Here is a 17,607-nt window from a genome sequence, read left to right on the forward strand (position 1 = left end):
TTTCTTGCGCACTTCCACCACCGGGGTCGATTGTGTCTATTTCCCCGCCCGGCCAAATGCCGCCATTCCACTTGTGCGGTACACGATCAACGGCTGCTAGATCGCTGCAGCCTTCGACACCTTGTCTGCCGCTGATGGTGGCAGCACAAGTGTTCGACGGGGTTGGCTGTTTGTCGTCGTCGCCTGCAATCACAGACAACACGAGCTGAAACCTCCTAATGCTTCGCCGGCACACGCGTCTATTATTGGGCTGCGATCGAACGCGCATTCTAATCTAAACGCAGCGATCTCTCTACCCACCCCATCACTGATGATTCGAACGAAAACGGGCGCAAATATGAACGAAATAAGGCGGATTACCCCGCAAACTGAGCTAGCGGCACCTACAAAATGCCTCTCTGCCAAGTGTAAGCTTTATGGGACATTAAATGGGTTGTTTTTTTCCCCTCAGACACACATAGAAAACCGTGTTTGCGATCGCAAGCGCGTGCTCGCGCAAGCTGCTCTAACGATTGCCAGCTTGCCTTTCATAATTATATTTCCACCCCGATTACACGCGAACGGCGGCAGATTAAGCATAATTTAAATGGCTCGACCCACCGGCTCGCGTATGCCACGACATTTGAGCTTATTTTTTACTGCGTCCGTGCAATGGCTGGCTGGTTTTTAAGGCACATCAGCAACAAAAAAATCCCACGCGATCTCTTGCCATTAAGATCTTGCTTTAAGCAACGGAAAGATCGGGAAATAAATCGAGCAGTACAACGCGTTTGCTACGGATGTGTACTTACTAGGTACTTGGACCGCTTGGGTGCTTCCAAGGCGTTAAATAGTTGCCTTAACAGCCGCTCCAAGGCACCAAAAGCGCTTAAACGCACGAGACTCTGCGCAAATGTCACACCGTAAATACCTTCCTGACAGGATGTTAACTTTTCCGCTCGAAACAAAAAAAAAGTCCACTGCGGTGTCCGTCCGGCACCTGATACGGATCGGTGGTGTAGGTCACACCCTCCCTCCTGCCTTTATTTTCCCTACTGCTCCCTTTCGATCGGTCGAGTTCTTGGCGATGGAGCATGATTTGGTTTTGCTCCATTTAAGTCAACCCCGCCTTACGCAAAAAGGAACACCGTGGTGTGGTGCTCGTGCCCCGTTGGCCATGGGAGAGCGACATGTTCTTTTAGCTCTTGCGCTGCGTGTTTGCATGCATGTGTGTGTGTGTCCCAGTGCTCGGTGCAGCAAGATATTTAAATATCCCCACATCCACCGTGACAAACGGGGCGAATGAATCTATTTGCACGATTCCAAGTCGCGTGTCGCCCGTAGGTGTCCGTGCCAAGTGCCAACTCTCCATTCGCCACCCAATCGCACCACACAAATCCTCTTGTGGCGGTGCAATTCGCGACAACAGCCAAATGCGATTACTCTCTCTCTCTCTCTCTGCCTACGGTAGTGCTTAATAGTGTAAGCTGTAAGGACAACCGTTAGTTTTGTTGTTTGTTGTTTGTTTTGCTCTAATTTTCCAACAGAAAAGCTTCTTACGCTGCAAGTGAGATAGAGAGAGAGAGCTGGAGGGTTTATCAACATCTTTCGGTACGTCGTGCTCAGTACAGGAGTATGCATTTAGGTGTACAGCTCGATAAAAGAGCAGGCTGTTGCTGTTTTAATGATGCGTGTCGGAGCTCGATGTCTCTTACTTAATACACCAAACACCAACAGCGCCGTCTAATGCACCTGTGTGTGCAGCCAAGGGGACCTGTCATCCCCTTCCGTGTCCCAGCCGTGTGTTTGGTGGGAATATTCACGATTTTTTGTGAAATCTTCACTGCATCCGGGTGGCTGTGGTCGTGGTGGTGATGGTGATGAAATCTGCTTGACAAAGTCCCGTGAGCGTTGCAAAGGTTGCCCGCCGCAGCCGATTGCATTCGATGCACATCATTGCATCTTGTTGAACAACGGCGGCGGTGGCGCTTCATCACATCGTCACCAACACACACACACACACACACACACACACACACACACACACACACACCAACCGATAGTTAAGCTCTTCCCTTTTTCCATCTTCTCAGCAGAGGACTCTTCTCGGGTTTCAAATCAATAACAGCATAAATTCACATGATCATTACCGGGGGAAACCCCCCCCCCCCATTTCCATTCCTGCTCTCCCTCTCGTTTGCGGCAATCATCGAATAGCACCGCGGCATGGGAAAACGACAACGGTACGACACAGAAATGAAACGGAGAGGAGGAAAAAAAAGCGACACAACACACCGAACCGCGGTACAACAGTTTTAACATTTCACGATCACATTGTACCCAAAGCGCGGGAAGAGGATGGCGCAATTTGGCGCACAACATTAGATCGGAGGGGGGGGGGCTTTGCAGAAATGCGCTGCAGATGTTTCGTTGCTGCAGAAGGAACGCTTTGGAACGAGAGAATGCTTTGTACCGGCTCGTCACCCCCGGCCGGTAGCAAAAGATTATCATTTGGATAGAAGGAAAAAACTCATTCTAATTGAGATGAACTTTGAGCACATCCCCAACAGGCTCGATTTTACACTCTAACAAGAGCTCTAACAAGCCATTGCACAACAACAGCTCCTGCATGCGTGTGCCCCTATGACGATGCTCATTAGCGAGCAAACAATACCTTCTTGTCTCATATCTTGCCCCCAAACCTTAGGGTTAGAATATCGCTCCAGTATCTCGGTTCGGCTCCGGCAGTCCGGCTGGAAAGCAAAAGTTGAATGCCTTCGCCACATTAGCATTCCTGTTGCAGCAGTTGCACTCTGCAGTGAACCTCTCGCAAACCATCGCACCAGAAGTTATTCTTTACGACACTCCAGCCAAGCAGGCTCAACTCATCTCTCTTAATTCAAGAAGCGTTCCATTATGCGCTCATATTTGCACGTAGTCATCATCTACCGACCACTCTCGCCGTCGCTGTTGCGGCCCGGTTGATGGTCCACGTTGAAGGCACGCAGCGTCTGTAACCGTCATCACATAGGTGGTGAAAAGATGCACACGGTGAGAGAGTGATCAGCGGCACAAACCTGGAGATATGGTGACGATTGCCCCGTGGCTACACCATTACCCCCCTCATCCACCACCAGACGTCGTCGTCTTCGTCGTGATCGCGCCCCGATCGCGCAATGAAGATATCCTATCGGACAAACTTATCAACACGCCCTGGGAAATGGGATCTCGCCATGCCTGCAGGACGACTGTGCCATAACTTGCACTTGCGCGGCCAGCTCACAATCACAGCCCCCGGCCGCGGGTGATGATTCGCAACCGTCGACACTGGACGGGCCTCTGCATTCACCACCAACACTCTCCTTCCCGGGCATGACAAAAGCGATAAAGCGCCGTACCCTTGTGGCGGTGCTGATTTATGAGAAAGATTTACGACATCAAGCTTAATTCTAGATGTGTCCGTGTGTACGTGTGTTCGTGTGTATGCCCTCCAGCACCCCTACTCTTTACGCGTATGTGAGTATGAGAGTATGCGCTTTTCCGTGTCCTTTCTGACGGTCATCTCTTGGTAAGGCGTTGCACACACACAAACTCGAAAAGGTGTTGAACTTTACACACGCTCCACTCCAGCACTCATCCGCAAAATGGGAGAGAACACCACCCGCTCGCTTACTGGCCACTGTAGCACATGCTACCACGGGACCGCGGAATGCGGAATGCCCGGGCCCCCAAAAGGGCAACACTCTCGATGTCATCTCCGGAGCCGGGCCGGGCCGCGCGTAAATAATTTGCACTCACGCGACATGACTCGGCGGGATTAGTGAAAGTTTTTCACTCGCGGGCTTCAAACTTGCTGTCCGCAAGATCGGCAGACCAGCAAGCCAGCGCGGAACTTACACAGTGGACGCTGGACGATGGTGCGAAAAGCCAGGATGAAAGCAAACGTTGCAACTATCGCCACAGTGCGGCCACCTGTCTCTCCCGGGGTGATCTCGCGCGCGGCTAGACTTCAAACACTAAACCATTCCCACCTCACCCCGGCCATTGGTTTTATTGCCATGCCACTCGATCGCATTATTTAATCACTTAATAATAGCTAATTCATCATTTTTGCGTGTACGTCGGCACATACCCGGGCAGCTGGAGGGCAGGTTTTTGATTTCCCCACGAGCGGGGCTTCGTTTGATCCAGACCGTGCCGGCAAGCGAGCCGAACGTGCGAAAAGAGTGATCCAATATTAATGCAGTCACCGCTCTATACCTAGATCGATCGACCCTCCTGCTATTCCCCCTCTGCTTCGATGTGTTCGATCGAATCACCGTTCCCATCCAGACCGTCCATCCATCATGCTTTTCGCGCACTTCCTTTTCCGGGCTGCACTTTAGGTGTTTTTTTTTTTTCTTTTTAATCTAGCGCTCTCGCTGAACTTGAAAAGATTAATGTTGGAACAAGCCTTATTCTGGCTGGCTGGCTGGCCCGGGAACCTGAAGGGGGTGAACCCGATCGATGTACTCCAATTAACCCCATCGGCTCCAATCGGAAGTGATCTAATTTGCTTCATTTCCAGCAGTCGGCCATTCCATTCTATTCCGCGCTTACCGCGTGCCCCGGTTTAATCTGCGCTTGATACTAAAACAGTTCCTCTGTTCAGAAGGTTCGGAGGAGGATGGGAAAAAGTGCGGAACAAAGCAAAAACAATCACAACCCCATGGTAGGAAGAAACCAGGGCTTGAACTGTTCCAGCATGTAACGTTACTTGCTACAACGCCCTCGCCCTCAAAGCGGGCGGTTCAAAATGCCTTCTTCACTCACACATCGTCTGGGGTAAAAGGGTGCTTATCGAAGATTAGAATCTTCGTTTCGTGCATTTTGTTGCTTTTTTCCAACCTCCCCTCGTGCCCTCATCTGGGACTGCGGGGAAAAGTGGCTTAATCTAGTCTGGCGCACACACAGAGAGCTCTTGGGAGTGATGCAGCGCACGCCTTTGGCTTTGTTGCTGACCGTATTTTGTTTTTTTGGTTTGCCTCTCCTCGATCGGTTCAATCATTACCAACTGTACCTGTGTTTGCGTGTGTATGTACAGACGCAACCCTTCCCCTGTAACCGATAAACGATCGATCGATCTGCGTTTGCACAACAGTTTTTGAGGCAGAAATAGGCCTCGGTCGGCTCGTGCCATTTTCTCCATCAACCAGGCAAGGGAGAAACTGTATCAAGAACAAACGAACGCATGGGACGCTCCGCGCCTGCAGTGGTGGGAGTAGTTTTGGGTAGGGGAGGTCGCTAGCCCGCCGTGCAAGAGAAAGGGCTGTGTTTTCCATCTCCACAAACGGGACGACACAACGGTGAATCGGATCCGAGGTAGGTCAGCTCGGCAGCAATTAAAGTGTACAGTGCGCGCACTAGTGCACAAAAAAACCCTTAAATGTAGATCATGCCCGGCCACACGATCAAGGGAAAACGGTTGTTCGGTGCTATTGCGATTAGGTAGGTTTAAACGGAGCACGGTGAACTGCTCCGGACACGGTCGTAAACTATTCTCTGGCTCTGCGATATAAACCGATACAAAGACACTACAAATACGTTTAAATTAATTTTACGTTAAGCGAAGCATAATTTACAACTTTCTTACATACTTTCAAGCGCTTCAAGTGGCTGCCTAATGCTGATGCAGGTGGTTGAACCCGGCACACAACACCTGAACACCTGATCGATGATTAACGATACTTCTGACAATAATTAGCAACACCTAAGCGTGTGTGCTAGAGCCTCCAAGGCTAAAGGCCAATTACTAACCATCATAAATCAGTGCCATCTGATTTTGATCTGATCTCCCCCGCCAGAAACACACACACTCACACACACAACTTCGAGAGGATTAATGCGTCTTCCAATTAGTATCTACCCCCGTTGATCTCCATCCCCACCATATCAAGCAGACAAACGTACATTGCACAGGGTTGGATCGCAAGGGACCAACCGATCGCTGTGTCATGTTTTGATGCAAACAAATGTATTCTAGTGCTATTCCCGACATACTGTGAAGCATTAAAGGTGTCAGGCAAGCGCTGTGCATCGTCATCATCGCATCGAGAATGCACACCTCGCATGAGTTGCCAACAGTAGAGCGCCGTAGTGCTACATGTGTGCGACAGGAATAAGCTTTAAATTAGAAAATAACTCAACTGGCAAAGAAAACAAACCCCCGGGTTGGCGGCTTTACCATAGCCAAACCAAAGCCAGCCAGATGGCTAGAAGTGCGCTGCAACTGAGTGCGTGGGACTACACTACTAGGGGTTTTGCGGTGTTTTACCGCGCCCGACGGCTGCTCAGCAGCTGCTGCGCGAGACCTTGAGCGATTTTCGCTATATTTAATCAAGCTTCCGAAACCCGGCATTTCCGTGCAGTGAGACCGAGCAGCCATGGTACCGTTTTAGTGCCCGCAGGCCGAAAGCTATTGATCGTTATTAGCGTGTTCGTTATGACAATCGTAATAAATCCTTCACCGGGTGCGCACACAAGCGGGCTCGTCGCTTGTTCGCGCGTTCAGCTCACTTTGCAAATTAAACGCTACCCGAAAGCACACTTTCACCATTTTATTATTTTTTTCCCACTAGCAACTAAATAAGACGATATCTTCATTTGTGGCATTACGCTAACTGGCCCCGGGCTGTTGTAATTGGCGTTTTGCGGGATGAATAAATCTTCACAGCACAACGCTCTAAGCACGTGCGCCGATTTACATCGAAACAGAATAGAAGTTCCCTCGCCGAATGATAATCCACCGGACCGGTATTCAGCAGGCTACGGGTTTAAAATTTCACCCCAAGACTATTAACACTTCCGTCAAGCAGTAGCATGCTCCCCTACTTTCCCGGAATATCGATCCTTTCGAGCACCGTAGGGCATCACTGCAAAGCGCGGCGCATATAACACGCGACGGGGAATAATTACAAGTTATTAAACTCGATAAGCTACATTTAGGCTGTTCGTTTTCTACACGCCTATGTTTTTTTTTTTGTATGTGCTGTTAGCAGTTTCCAACACCAAGTCCCTAGCGACAGTGCACACATTTGATAAAGCGCCCTATATTAGCCACAGACACCCGGGCAGCAGCCGGCTTTGCAAAACAACTTCCCCGGCGGCAGTGCTGGAGAGTGCTGCTAACGCCCCAAAATCCGCACACAACCTTAGAGGGGACTGGGAGGGCAAAGTATAAAAAAAACAAAAACAGAGAAAGCAAAGTCCACCTCGGGCATTGTAGTGCACAGCTCAAACTCACCGTAATTATAGCGTTTCTGGCAAGTGTGAATTTCTAACGCTCCGTACGTGATCACCGTGAGCGCCACCGATCGGGATCAGCGCAAATTTGCACCGAAAGACCCGATGATTGCAAAGGAAAGGAAAACGGGGCTAATAAATTCACACACACACTCCCTGCTGACTGTGGCTCGTTGGCGCCTGGAACTATGCGCTATGCTGCGCTCCACCACCTGACAAGCGTATAGGCGTGAAAGTCCTAACGACATCTAATCACTACCGGAACGGTGCACAGCCCGCAGCCGCCACCATCGGACGTGATTTATGGACTCTGGACGATGTCGTCGTGTACAGGGGGAGCGGCTATTAGGCTTCTCCTAATCACAACGGACAGCCGCCACCGATCACCGCCGCCGTTCGGTCGCGGCTGCGCTTCACGTTCGCTCGAAATCAAGGCTGTGTGGCTGCGTATGGGTGTCCCTCCGGTTGACAATTTAATTATCATCCTGCCCAAGTGAGTGAGTGCTTTCACTCCATTGGGTTGGTGTGCACGCGTGCCTTGTATGATGCGTGTGTGTGTGTGTGTGTGTGTGTCTGTGTTTGCATTCATGTAATAATTGCTATTTCCATATGCATCACCCTACAGTACGAACGGTGTATGGTAGTGATTGGGGAGAAACACACACAACAACCCCAGCCCCTAACCTAAATACCGTTGGTGTGTGTCCAGAAAAGGCGCTCTTGCGCGTCTGATTTACCTCCTTTCGGAACATGGATGGACCGAGCGATTGGCAAGGGACAAGCCCGCAACTGCACGGCAAACCCCCCTCTTTCGGCTTGCGCCTTATCCAACACATGACCGAGCCCGACACATTCGCTGCAGGGCGAGTATGTATGCTTTGCTTTACACTCCTCGCACTAAGTCCACCCTACCTATCCCCCCTTTATTTGCATAAACACCGCGGACGGAAAACGGAATCAGAAGCGCACACCACACGGCACTGGCTGGCCAGTTGGAATGCGTCCAGAAGGCAAAACCACAGTACACGGTAGCCATATCATGGGTATTGGGGGCCACGTGTCGAGTGTCGCAGCCTTCGCCAAAGGCTTCCCAAACCGCCCATTGCACATATGCACTGTACTACTGGCAGCAAGGGCCCGACGGTTTGGCGTATAAGGGTGAAACAGATTAACTGCCGGTGTGCTAGGAATTAGCCTACGAAATGGGTAAATTGTTTTTGCCCTTTTTGCGCGTACCCGCGCACTGAGCTGCGAATGGGTATCTGCCCTCAAACCGAGCAGGACGGGTTCTTCTTTCTCTCCTCTGCTTACTCTTCTTCTTCTGCTCCATTTTTGCATAACATGCACCGAAGCAACACACACACCGCGAGATGTGTGCTGTGGAAGCGGACGAAAATCAGGTGGCATAATGAACCACAACCACCACAAGCGGGGTTGTTCGACGTCATTTGTTTGTTTTGCTTTAAACGCATTCGAGGCGGATCGGAGGGGTTTTTAGGGACCACGGGGAGCATGATACACGGTATCTGATGCACATTCCATGACCTCGATTGCGATGCAGTTCGATGTGCAGTTTTTCGCTACCAAGTTTGACCTGAGCGCTGTACTGTACCAGGCTCGTGCATTAGAAATTAGAACACGCACACACACTGCACCTTTTACTCGGATGTTTGGTTGTAGTTTCTAACGGCTAATTGTGACCTGGTGAATATCTACATCTTTACGATTTCTTTGTGTTGTTCTTCACTTACAGCGTTTTATTAAATATTTCTTCCTCTACTCTACTTCCATCAGATAATAAGACAAGAGCAGGACTTGTTTTTTTTTAAATAAATAAAACAAATCAACCTTGAATGCATTCTTCTTTGAGCCCATTTCTTTCTTAGTCGCATTGTCTTGTCTTTGATCCAAATTTTTATCCGTTTATCTCAAATATTATAATCGTGCAACGATTTAAAGCTGGCGAAGCCATATCTTCTCACCTTTAACGCAACACTGGGCAATCAGCGTCAAATGGCAAACAGCAATAAACTATAATAATGTAATAAAATTATCACGCCGTAAAGAGCGCAAAGATGCAAAAGCAAAAAAACGGGTTCATTTCTCGAGAGAACTCAACAAAAAAAAACAGAAAATTCAATTAGCGTTTAGTGTTTTTTTTGTACTGCCTCAATCTAATAGCTTTATGAATTTCCGTTTACCGTAAAAGTAAAACACACATAATACCTCACACACAGCCGCCCCCAAATGGCAACCGACTTTGCCCATCCCATTTAATGGCATGGGACTTTGGCTTTGAAAAGTTCGCTCTTACCTAATGGTAGTTGCCGCAAGTAGCAGACAAGACTAAAGTATGAACTGTTTCGCACAAAGCGGGATACAACCTGCAGCGTACATAAATATGGGGGCAGTACTATAGTGTAGTCTTTGACCAAAGTGACTCAATGTCAGACGCCAAAAAAAAGGACAACCAGGAAGAAGCAGGTGAAAAGAATTAACAACTCACGCTAGCACACTGTCGACGGACCTGTGGAGCTGCAGCAAGAGGTGCCAACTTGCGGAGACCTAAATTACGGAGCGAGAAGATAATAAAGATAGTGATCTCAATTCGCGGTGGTAGGAAGTGTATTGTATTGCTGCTGCTGCTGCTGGACGTTGCTTTTTGTTTCTGCGTCTACCACCAATGCTCCAATGGAGTTGATTGCGTCATCCGCCGCGTACTTTGTCCTGTCGGGATTTTAGGAGCGCTTGCTTACATTCTCGGCCAGTGTCCAAGAAGGAGCGAGGAACTTGTTGGAGGACACTGCTGCGCTGCCATTGCACTCCTGGTTTTTGTTTCATTCGCAATGATGCCATAAGTTCCGGGTTCCCGTTCCGGTACAGAGCACGGCTTGTGATGACAAGGCACAACAATTCAGGTAGATGACGAAAGCGTGCAATTCAACGCAATCCAACGAGCTAAGATCGTCAGCAAGCAAGTGATAAGTCAGCGGAGGGATCGAAGGGGGAGGATGTTATGGAAAGCCACTTCATAGTTTCGCTTTCGATTGGCCACTCAAGGGGAAGCTGGAAGGTCGCGATCGATGAGGAACCACCGTAACGAGCGCTGCCGATAGAGCAGTACTGCTGCGGGCGGGAAAAAGTTTTACCCCGCTCGAGCAAAGTACTTCCACTTTGGTTAAAGGGGGTTGAGAGTCGTGATCAATTTATTATAATTTTCAAACCTCCCCCGAAACACACACACACACACACACCGACACAGGGAGTGAATATGTTCCGCTGGTGGCGGCGCCACATTACACGATGGCATCGATTGCGTCGTCCTCATGCGCTCATACCCGATACGCAGCACCACCGGTCGGAACGCCGCTGGCATTGCGCTAAAGATAGTTATTTTGTCCGTATTGTACTTCGGTAGGCTTTCGAGCTTTCGAGCTACCCGGCTGCTAATGCCAAGCTGACATTAGTGGCACCGGTCAGTATCGCACCCAGACGCACGGGTGTTGGTGTGCCCCGGGAGTCCTGCGAGGAAAGCAAATTTAATTGGAAAATGAACACCTTCTGGTAGGGTTTCTGGGGGGGGGGGGGGGGACTCTCTATTTGGTGGCTCCAGCAATGCTACGCAATCGGGATGGAGTGATTGAAGGCGAGGAAATAGAAAGCGATCAATTGATCAGTGACTGCTTTGAAAAGTTACTTGCACTTGGCAGTCTTTGGTTCTTTATAGATATCTTACAAAGGTCTACGATGGTGTTTTCGATTTAACCGGTTCTGAGTTTGTTTCGTAATGTACTGTAAAATATTTTAATTATTGAAATTCAATTAAAATCGACTACGACGAATTATGGTTACGGTCGCACTGCTATCGATGGTGGCTTTAATAAACCTCACTACAACAACTCCTCCCCCCACAGTGCTGCCAATCTCACAGCGGGAATCTACCCTTGCGAGGGGGCGATAAATTTAACATCCACTCCAGCGGGTGGACCAGATTTTGACACAAAAAGCAAACAACCTGCCCAGTCTTCGACGCCTGGTTTGACCACTTTTGTTTTCTGCCGGCCAACCAAAAAAAACAGCACGACCGCGCGGCTTGCTTGTAGTGATAATTAATAATAGTCGCAACGGTGCGCTAATTCGAACCGAAAAACCTGAAGGATAAAACCTTCAACTCTGACCAGCGACAGTCGAGCGTAGACACGGTCAAACATACCTTTCGTGGGGAGGAGGAGTTGGAGATTTTTAGGGCATTTCTTAACACACGCACACCGACCGACTCGTCCACCTTGTTGGGTGGCATGCGTTGACGCCGCTTGTTTGCTGCACCGTTGACAGAAACCGTTCAAGAAACGGTGGCGTTCCTTTCCTCCGGTGCATTGAAATCACGCTCTGCTCACAGTGACGCGTGTAGGGTGTGTCGTGTAATCTCACCAGGCCCAGGCCATTGTTTACGTTCACTGTGCGACCGAGTGCAGCCGAACCGGGCGCGCAGGGGTTGCATTATTTTTCATTTTCTTGTAAGTGTTTTTAAATTAAAAAACACAAAACTACTGTGTTGTGCTAACGCAACTTACAACTTACAAATCGGTGCTCAAGGCACAGGTGGCAGAGGTAGCGGTGTGTGTACCCTCTGGTAAGCCCTTTGTGTTCTGTCCACTCCCGCTGCCGAAAAAGGGAGTGATGATTAATGAGCCTACCGCTCTGGCCAGCAGCGTCATCAGCTCGCGCTGGCGATGGCAATTACATTCAATTTACCGAAGCTTGACAAATGAGCACGAGGTGGCAGAGCCGCGCGTGATTACACAGCCCTACTGCCGTGATAGGGCTGTACATGTGCGTGTATGTTACGTCCAGGCAAGCCAGGAGGTGCCAATGAACCGCATGATTGACCGCAAGCAGCGTAAAAAAAGCCCCTCTCAAAGGGGATGAGCGATCTCGAACCTGTGCGATGTGCATCACACGTCACAGCGGCAATTTGCATCTCGTTGGCAGGAGTTTTATAAACCTGCGATGGCACCTCAGGACGCGATCAAGCAAGAAGGAATGAAAATGGACATGCATTGTTGGGATGGAAGTGGGGAATGGGAGAATTTTAAACGATCCCGTCTCCCATCTTCCAAACGCGCGAAGAACGCTGAATGCAACAAACGAGAGCCTGTTGGGTCAAATGATGGGTACGGATCGGGGGTGGTGGATCGGTGGAATCTTTATTTAATTCCACACGAAGAAGAAAGCGTAACTAGCCTCAATATAACAAGGGGATCATGCAAACGATGATTGCACTAGATTTGCTAGGAGCAAACTAACAGAAATCAGTGCGCAGCACGAAGATGACGAAGATGCCATCAAAAGAGCTGGCTGCACGACGAACGACGAACCCAACGAGCGGCAACACACTCCTAAACAGGGGTAAATGAAACTCTTGTCTGCATCACAACAGCGCCACACTCGCACCGGCAAACGATGAGAGGGATTAGGGCATGTTACTAGCAGTTTCCGCAGCGGCCGTTTCAATCCTTCGCACAAAAGATGCCATTGATTATTGCTACATTGGCTGTCTGGCTGGCCTGGCAGAATGTTGTTATTGATCCCACAGAAAGGGGGAAGAAATACACAACACGCGGGATGATTGGCACAAAGGTTTGACGCGAGCACTGACACCTGGGGGGGAGGAAAGAATACAACCCGCTCAAGTTCAACGTTTGCCGGTTAAGCTGTATGGATTCATGTTTCGCTTACAGTGCTGTCATACGAACCATACTAAGCCGATAAGCCTACGATCGCTGTGGAATTCCTTGCATGAAGATGTCTAATTCGAATTGAAAGATCAACGAACGAGAAACAATCCTCATAATGGTATCATAATTGTACAAACATTGCAATCATTGACTACAATCCTATTCTTCAGCTTTTGCATTATTGAATAAAGGAAATTATTGCACTAATGATGGAAATTCAATTATTCTGTCTTACTGATCAGGCTAGCTTACTTGAATTAAAATAATACATTTAATAGTGTCAATAACATTGACCAACCCCGTACCCCTTCACAAACGCGTAGCCTTCAAGCACAACCAACCAGCTCAAGATTCCTCTAGGCTCTAGTTACCTGTTAAGTAGCCCCCCAGCAACGAACAAGGCATGGAGCGAGATCGTTAAAGCATCGGTAACTGCGGTAACAGTTATCGCCAATCTCTCCATTTCGCAGTGGTTTAAGTATCAATTAACACAAACCTTAAACCGATCTTTATTGCTGCACTTCATTTATGCCAGTGCCGCTCTTCTCGCCGCCGTATCGATCGATTGACTTCTGTGTCACTGGCTAGGCCCGATTGACGGCAAGCAGGCGTACCGGTTACTAGCGCAAACAGGTGAAAGGAATCGCGTACCATTCGTGGCCGCAGTTAAAACAAACAAACTCCGCGGGAGGGCCTCCAGGGCCTCAATTTCACTGTATTCGATCGAAAGTAACTAATATTGCCCAAAACAGTTACAATTTAATTGCTCCGCAGAAGCTAGCACACTACTTTGCAGGTGACTCTGTTGCTTCAACCTACCCAACGTTAAACCGTTTTCTTTGCCCTTCCCTTCTCCTTGCAGGATCGTTCTCGCAACGCTTCCGAACGGCTGTCCGCGACCACGACGCTAACGATCGACATTGCCGACTCGGACGACCAAGATCCGTCGTTCATCTATCGCGGCTGCGTGCTGCTCGATGGTGCCTGCCTCAACCCGGAGTACAGTGCGTCCGTGCCGGCCGGTACGCTGCAGGGTGTGCTGACGGTGACGCCCGAGCGCATCCAGGCGGTCGATCTCGACACGATCAGTGCCCCGATCCGGTACAGCTTCCTGAGCGGCATACCCGGCAACTATGGCGACTACTTCGAGATCGATCCGCAAACGGGCGTGCTGAAGCAGACGAAGCTGGTGGACGGTTCGGTGACGGCGAAAAAGTTCGACATCGTCGTGAAGGCGGAGGAGGTCTCCGATATGAAGCGCTTCACGACGGCGAAGCTGGCGATACACGTGAAGCCGGTCGATGCGTACCCACCGATGATAAGCATTACCGCGACGGAGGGCTTTGTGGATGAAAACTCCCCCATCGGGACGGTCGTGATGGATGCGCACGGTAGCCCGATCAAGCTGTCCACCACCGATCAGGACCTGGGACCGGACGGGGAGGGCATGGAGTACATCTACGAGGTAACGACACCGTCCTTTACCGTGTCGAAGGAGGGCGTGCTGCGCGTGAACGAGGAAGGGCTGGACCGCGATCCGCCCAGCCCGGGCAAGTACCTGTTCCAGGTGGTGGCCCGCGAGGCGAGCGGCAATGCGGCCAGCGCCCCCATGAGCCTGACCGTCCATCTGCGCGACGTGAACGACAACGCACCGCGGCTGGCGATGGTCGCGCCGGTAACGCTGATGGCCGGGGACGGTCGCCGGCTGGTGACGCAGGTGCACGCCACCGATAACGATGCGGCCGAGAATGCCGCCATCACGTACTCGATCTTCCACGTGTCGAACAATGGGGCGAGCAAGTTTGGTATCGATCCGGCGACGGGCGAAATCGAAACGCGCACCCGGCTGAACGCGGGCGAACAGTACAGCATCACGGTGCAGGCGTCGGACGTCGGCGGGCTGTCGTCGCAGGCGATCGTCGAGGTGACGATCACGCCCGGGCCGAACACGAAACCGCCCCGCTTCGCCCGTCCCGTGTACGAGGTGCAGGTAAGCGAGGGAGCGGAAATCAACTCCACCGTGATCGTGCTGAAGGCGGAAGATCCGGAAAATGACCCAGTCAGCTATGCGATCACGACCGGGAACGATCTGCGCCAGTTCTCGATCGGCAAGGACAGTGGCGTGATCAGCGTGATCCGCAAGCTCGATCGGGAGGATCTGACCCGCTACCAGCTGATCGTGCGGGCCGAGGACAACGGTGGGTTGGCGAGCAGTGCCACCGTGAACATCAAGGTGACGGACATCAACGACAAGAATCCGGAGTTTGACGAGCGCCAGCTGCCGTACGTGTTCGCGGTGGACGAGGGGCGGGAGAACGTGCCGATCGGGACGGTGCGCGCGACCGATGCGGACGAGGGCATGAACGCGGAGATTACGTACACGGTCCCGTCGGACATACCGTTCCGGATCGATTCGCGGACGGGCGAGGTGCGCACGAAGGTGGCGCTGGATTACGAGAAGCAGAAGGAGTACCGGTTCGTGGTGACGGCGAAGGATGGGGCGCCGGAACCGCGGCTCGGCACGGCCAGCGTCACGGTGAAGGTGCGCGATGTGGCGGACGAGGTGCCCCGGTTCATGGAGTCGACGGTGGAGATTAAGGTGCCGGAAAACGTGCCGGACATGACGGTGACAACGGTGCGCGCGTTCGATCCCGACACGAAGCCCGAAATTACGTACACGCTGAGGCGCGGGCCGGGCGATCTGTTCAAGGTGGACGCGCGCACGGGCCAGATCAAGACGATCCGGGGGCTGGACTACGAGAAGGACAAAATGCACGAGCTGCTGGTGGGCACGCTGGAGAACAATGGTACCGGGGCGGGCGATTACGTTCGCGTACTGGTGGAGGTGGAGGACCGGAACGATATACCGCCGGTGTTTGTGTCAATCCCGGAGCCGGTTAGCATCAATGACAATCTGCCGATCGGGGCGATCGTCGGTTCGATGCCGGCGGTCGACGGGGATGGGTCGTCGCCCGGGAACGTGGTGCGGTACGAGCTGGTCGGGCGGGGCAAGGCGCTCAAGTACTTCCAGGTCGATGCCGACTCGGGCATCGTGCGCATCCGGGACGATCTCGGCAAGGAGGAGGACAGCGAGTATCTGATCGATGTGCGGGCGTTCGATATGGGCGAGCCGCAGCTGAGCAGCGTCTCGACCCTGCCCGTCTACGTGGGCCACATACCGGCCAACCCGAACGGGGATTCGGCCGAATCGCGCCTAGAGAGCGGTGGCATCGTCAACCTCGAGGTGCAGGGGCTCGCGTTCAGCGACGACAGCTACACGACGAGCGTGCCCGAATCGACCGGGGTGAACGCAACGATCAAGCTGATCCAAATCATCAACTCGAAGAAGGCGACCAAACACAACGGCGGCTTTAGCTGCGAGCTGGCGGGCGATGATACGGTCCGGCGGCTGTTCCGCGTCACGATCGAGGACCATGCCTGCGCGCTGGCCCTGGTGGCACCGCTCGACTACGAGGCGGCCACCAGCCACCAGCTCGAGGTGCGGCTGGCGTCCAGCAAGTACTTTGTCAATCAGCACAGGAATGCCGCCACCGTGAAGGTGATCGTGCAGGACGAAAACGACAACGTGCCGCAGTTTGTGATCCCGCGGACGTACCAGCAGAGCGCACGGAACGACACGTACTACGCGGTGATCGGGGCGGACGCGGACATCGATACGCCGGTGCTGCAGGTGAAGGCAACCGACCGGGACATGGGACCGTACGGGCAGCTCAAGTACGCGCTGCTCGATGTGGACGGGCAGGCGAACGAGATCGCGCCCGAGGACGCACCGAGCACGTACTTCACGGTGAGCGAAGACACCGGCATGCTGAAGACGCAGAAACCGCTGCAGCAGGTGCGCCAGACGCCGCTCGTGTTTTTGGTGGAGGCGCGCGACAACAATGGCAACGCGACGGCCGGTGCGATCGTGCACCGGGCCCGGGCCCGCGTCGTGGTGAACCTGATCGCCGACATCAACCGGATGGCGCTCGTCTTTCTCGACTCGAACCCGAAGGACATGCGGCGGCACGCGCGCAACCTCGAGGAGCTGCTGCACGAGAAGACGGACGGTTTGATCACGGGCATTGAGCGGTTCGCGGTGCGGAAGGTGCTGAACGAAAACGGCACCGCCGAGGAGGTGGCCGGAGCGACGGATGTATGGTATGTACGGGAACGGGATGGCGTCGGCGAACGATCATGCGATTTTCAAAATAACCTTTTTTTCATTCCATTTCCACACAGGTTCTATGCCGTTGATCCGCAAACGGAACGCATTCTCGAGCGCAACTCCAGCACGATCGCGAAGCGCATCTTTGCGCCCGCCGTCCTGTCGCAGATCAACTTCGAAGCGTCCAGCATTGCGCGAGCGACGGCCCAGGGTATCTTCGGGCCGATCGAGCCAAAGCTACCGATACAGAAGATCAAGGCGACTATCGTGGGCAACGAGGACGTGTTCCCGTTCGCGCTGATTGCCGTCGCGATCGTCATTCTCATCCTCGGTTCCATCGGTATCGTGTACATTTGCATCTCCTGGTCCAAGTAAGTGTGGGCGAGAGTTTGCTTTCTTCCCCACGCCCGATAGAATCCTGCTAAATAATTCCCTGCTTGC

General features: G+C 52.0%; 1 protein-coding gene across 3 annotated transcripts in view; it reads left to right on the top strand.

The window, feature by feature from the left end:
- Positions 1-17,607, top strand: part of LOC121603435 (cadherin-99C) — a 148,082-nt gene that overhangs the window by 127,472 nt on the left and 3,003 nt on the right. For all 3 annotated transcript variants that reach the window (XM_041932112.1, XM_041932113.1, XM_041932114.1), the window contains exons 8-9: positions 13,861-17,159; positions 17,241-17,537. In XM_041932112.1, the coding sequence (XP_041788046.1) occupies positions 13,861-17,159; positions 17,241-17,537 (3,596 nt within the window). The remainder of the gene's footprint in view (positions 1-13,860; positions 17,160-17,240; positions 17,538-17,607) is intronic.

Source organism: Anopheles merus, chromosome 2R (genome assembly GCF_017562075.2).
Source record: "Anopheles merus strain MAF chromosome 2R, AmerM5.1, whole genome shotgun sequence".
NCBI classification, from domain to species: Eukaryota; Metazoa; Arthropoda; class Insecta; order Diptera; family Culicidae; genus Anopheles; species Anopheles merus.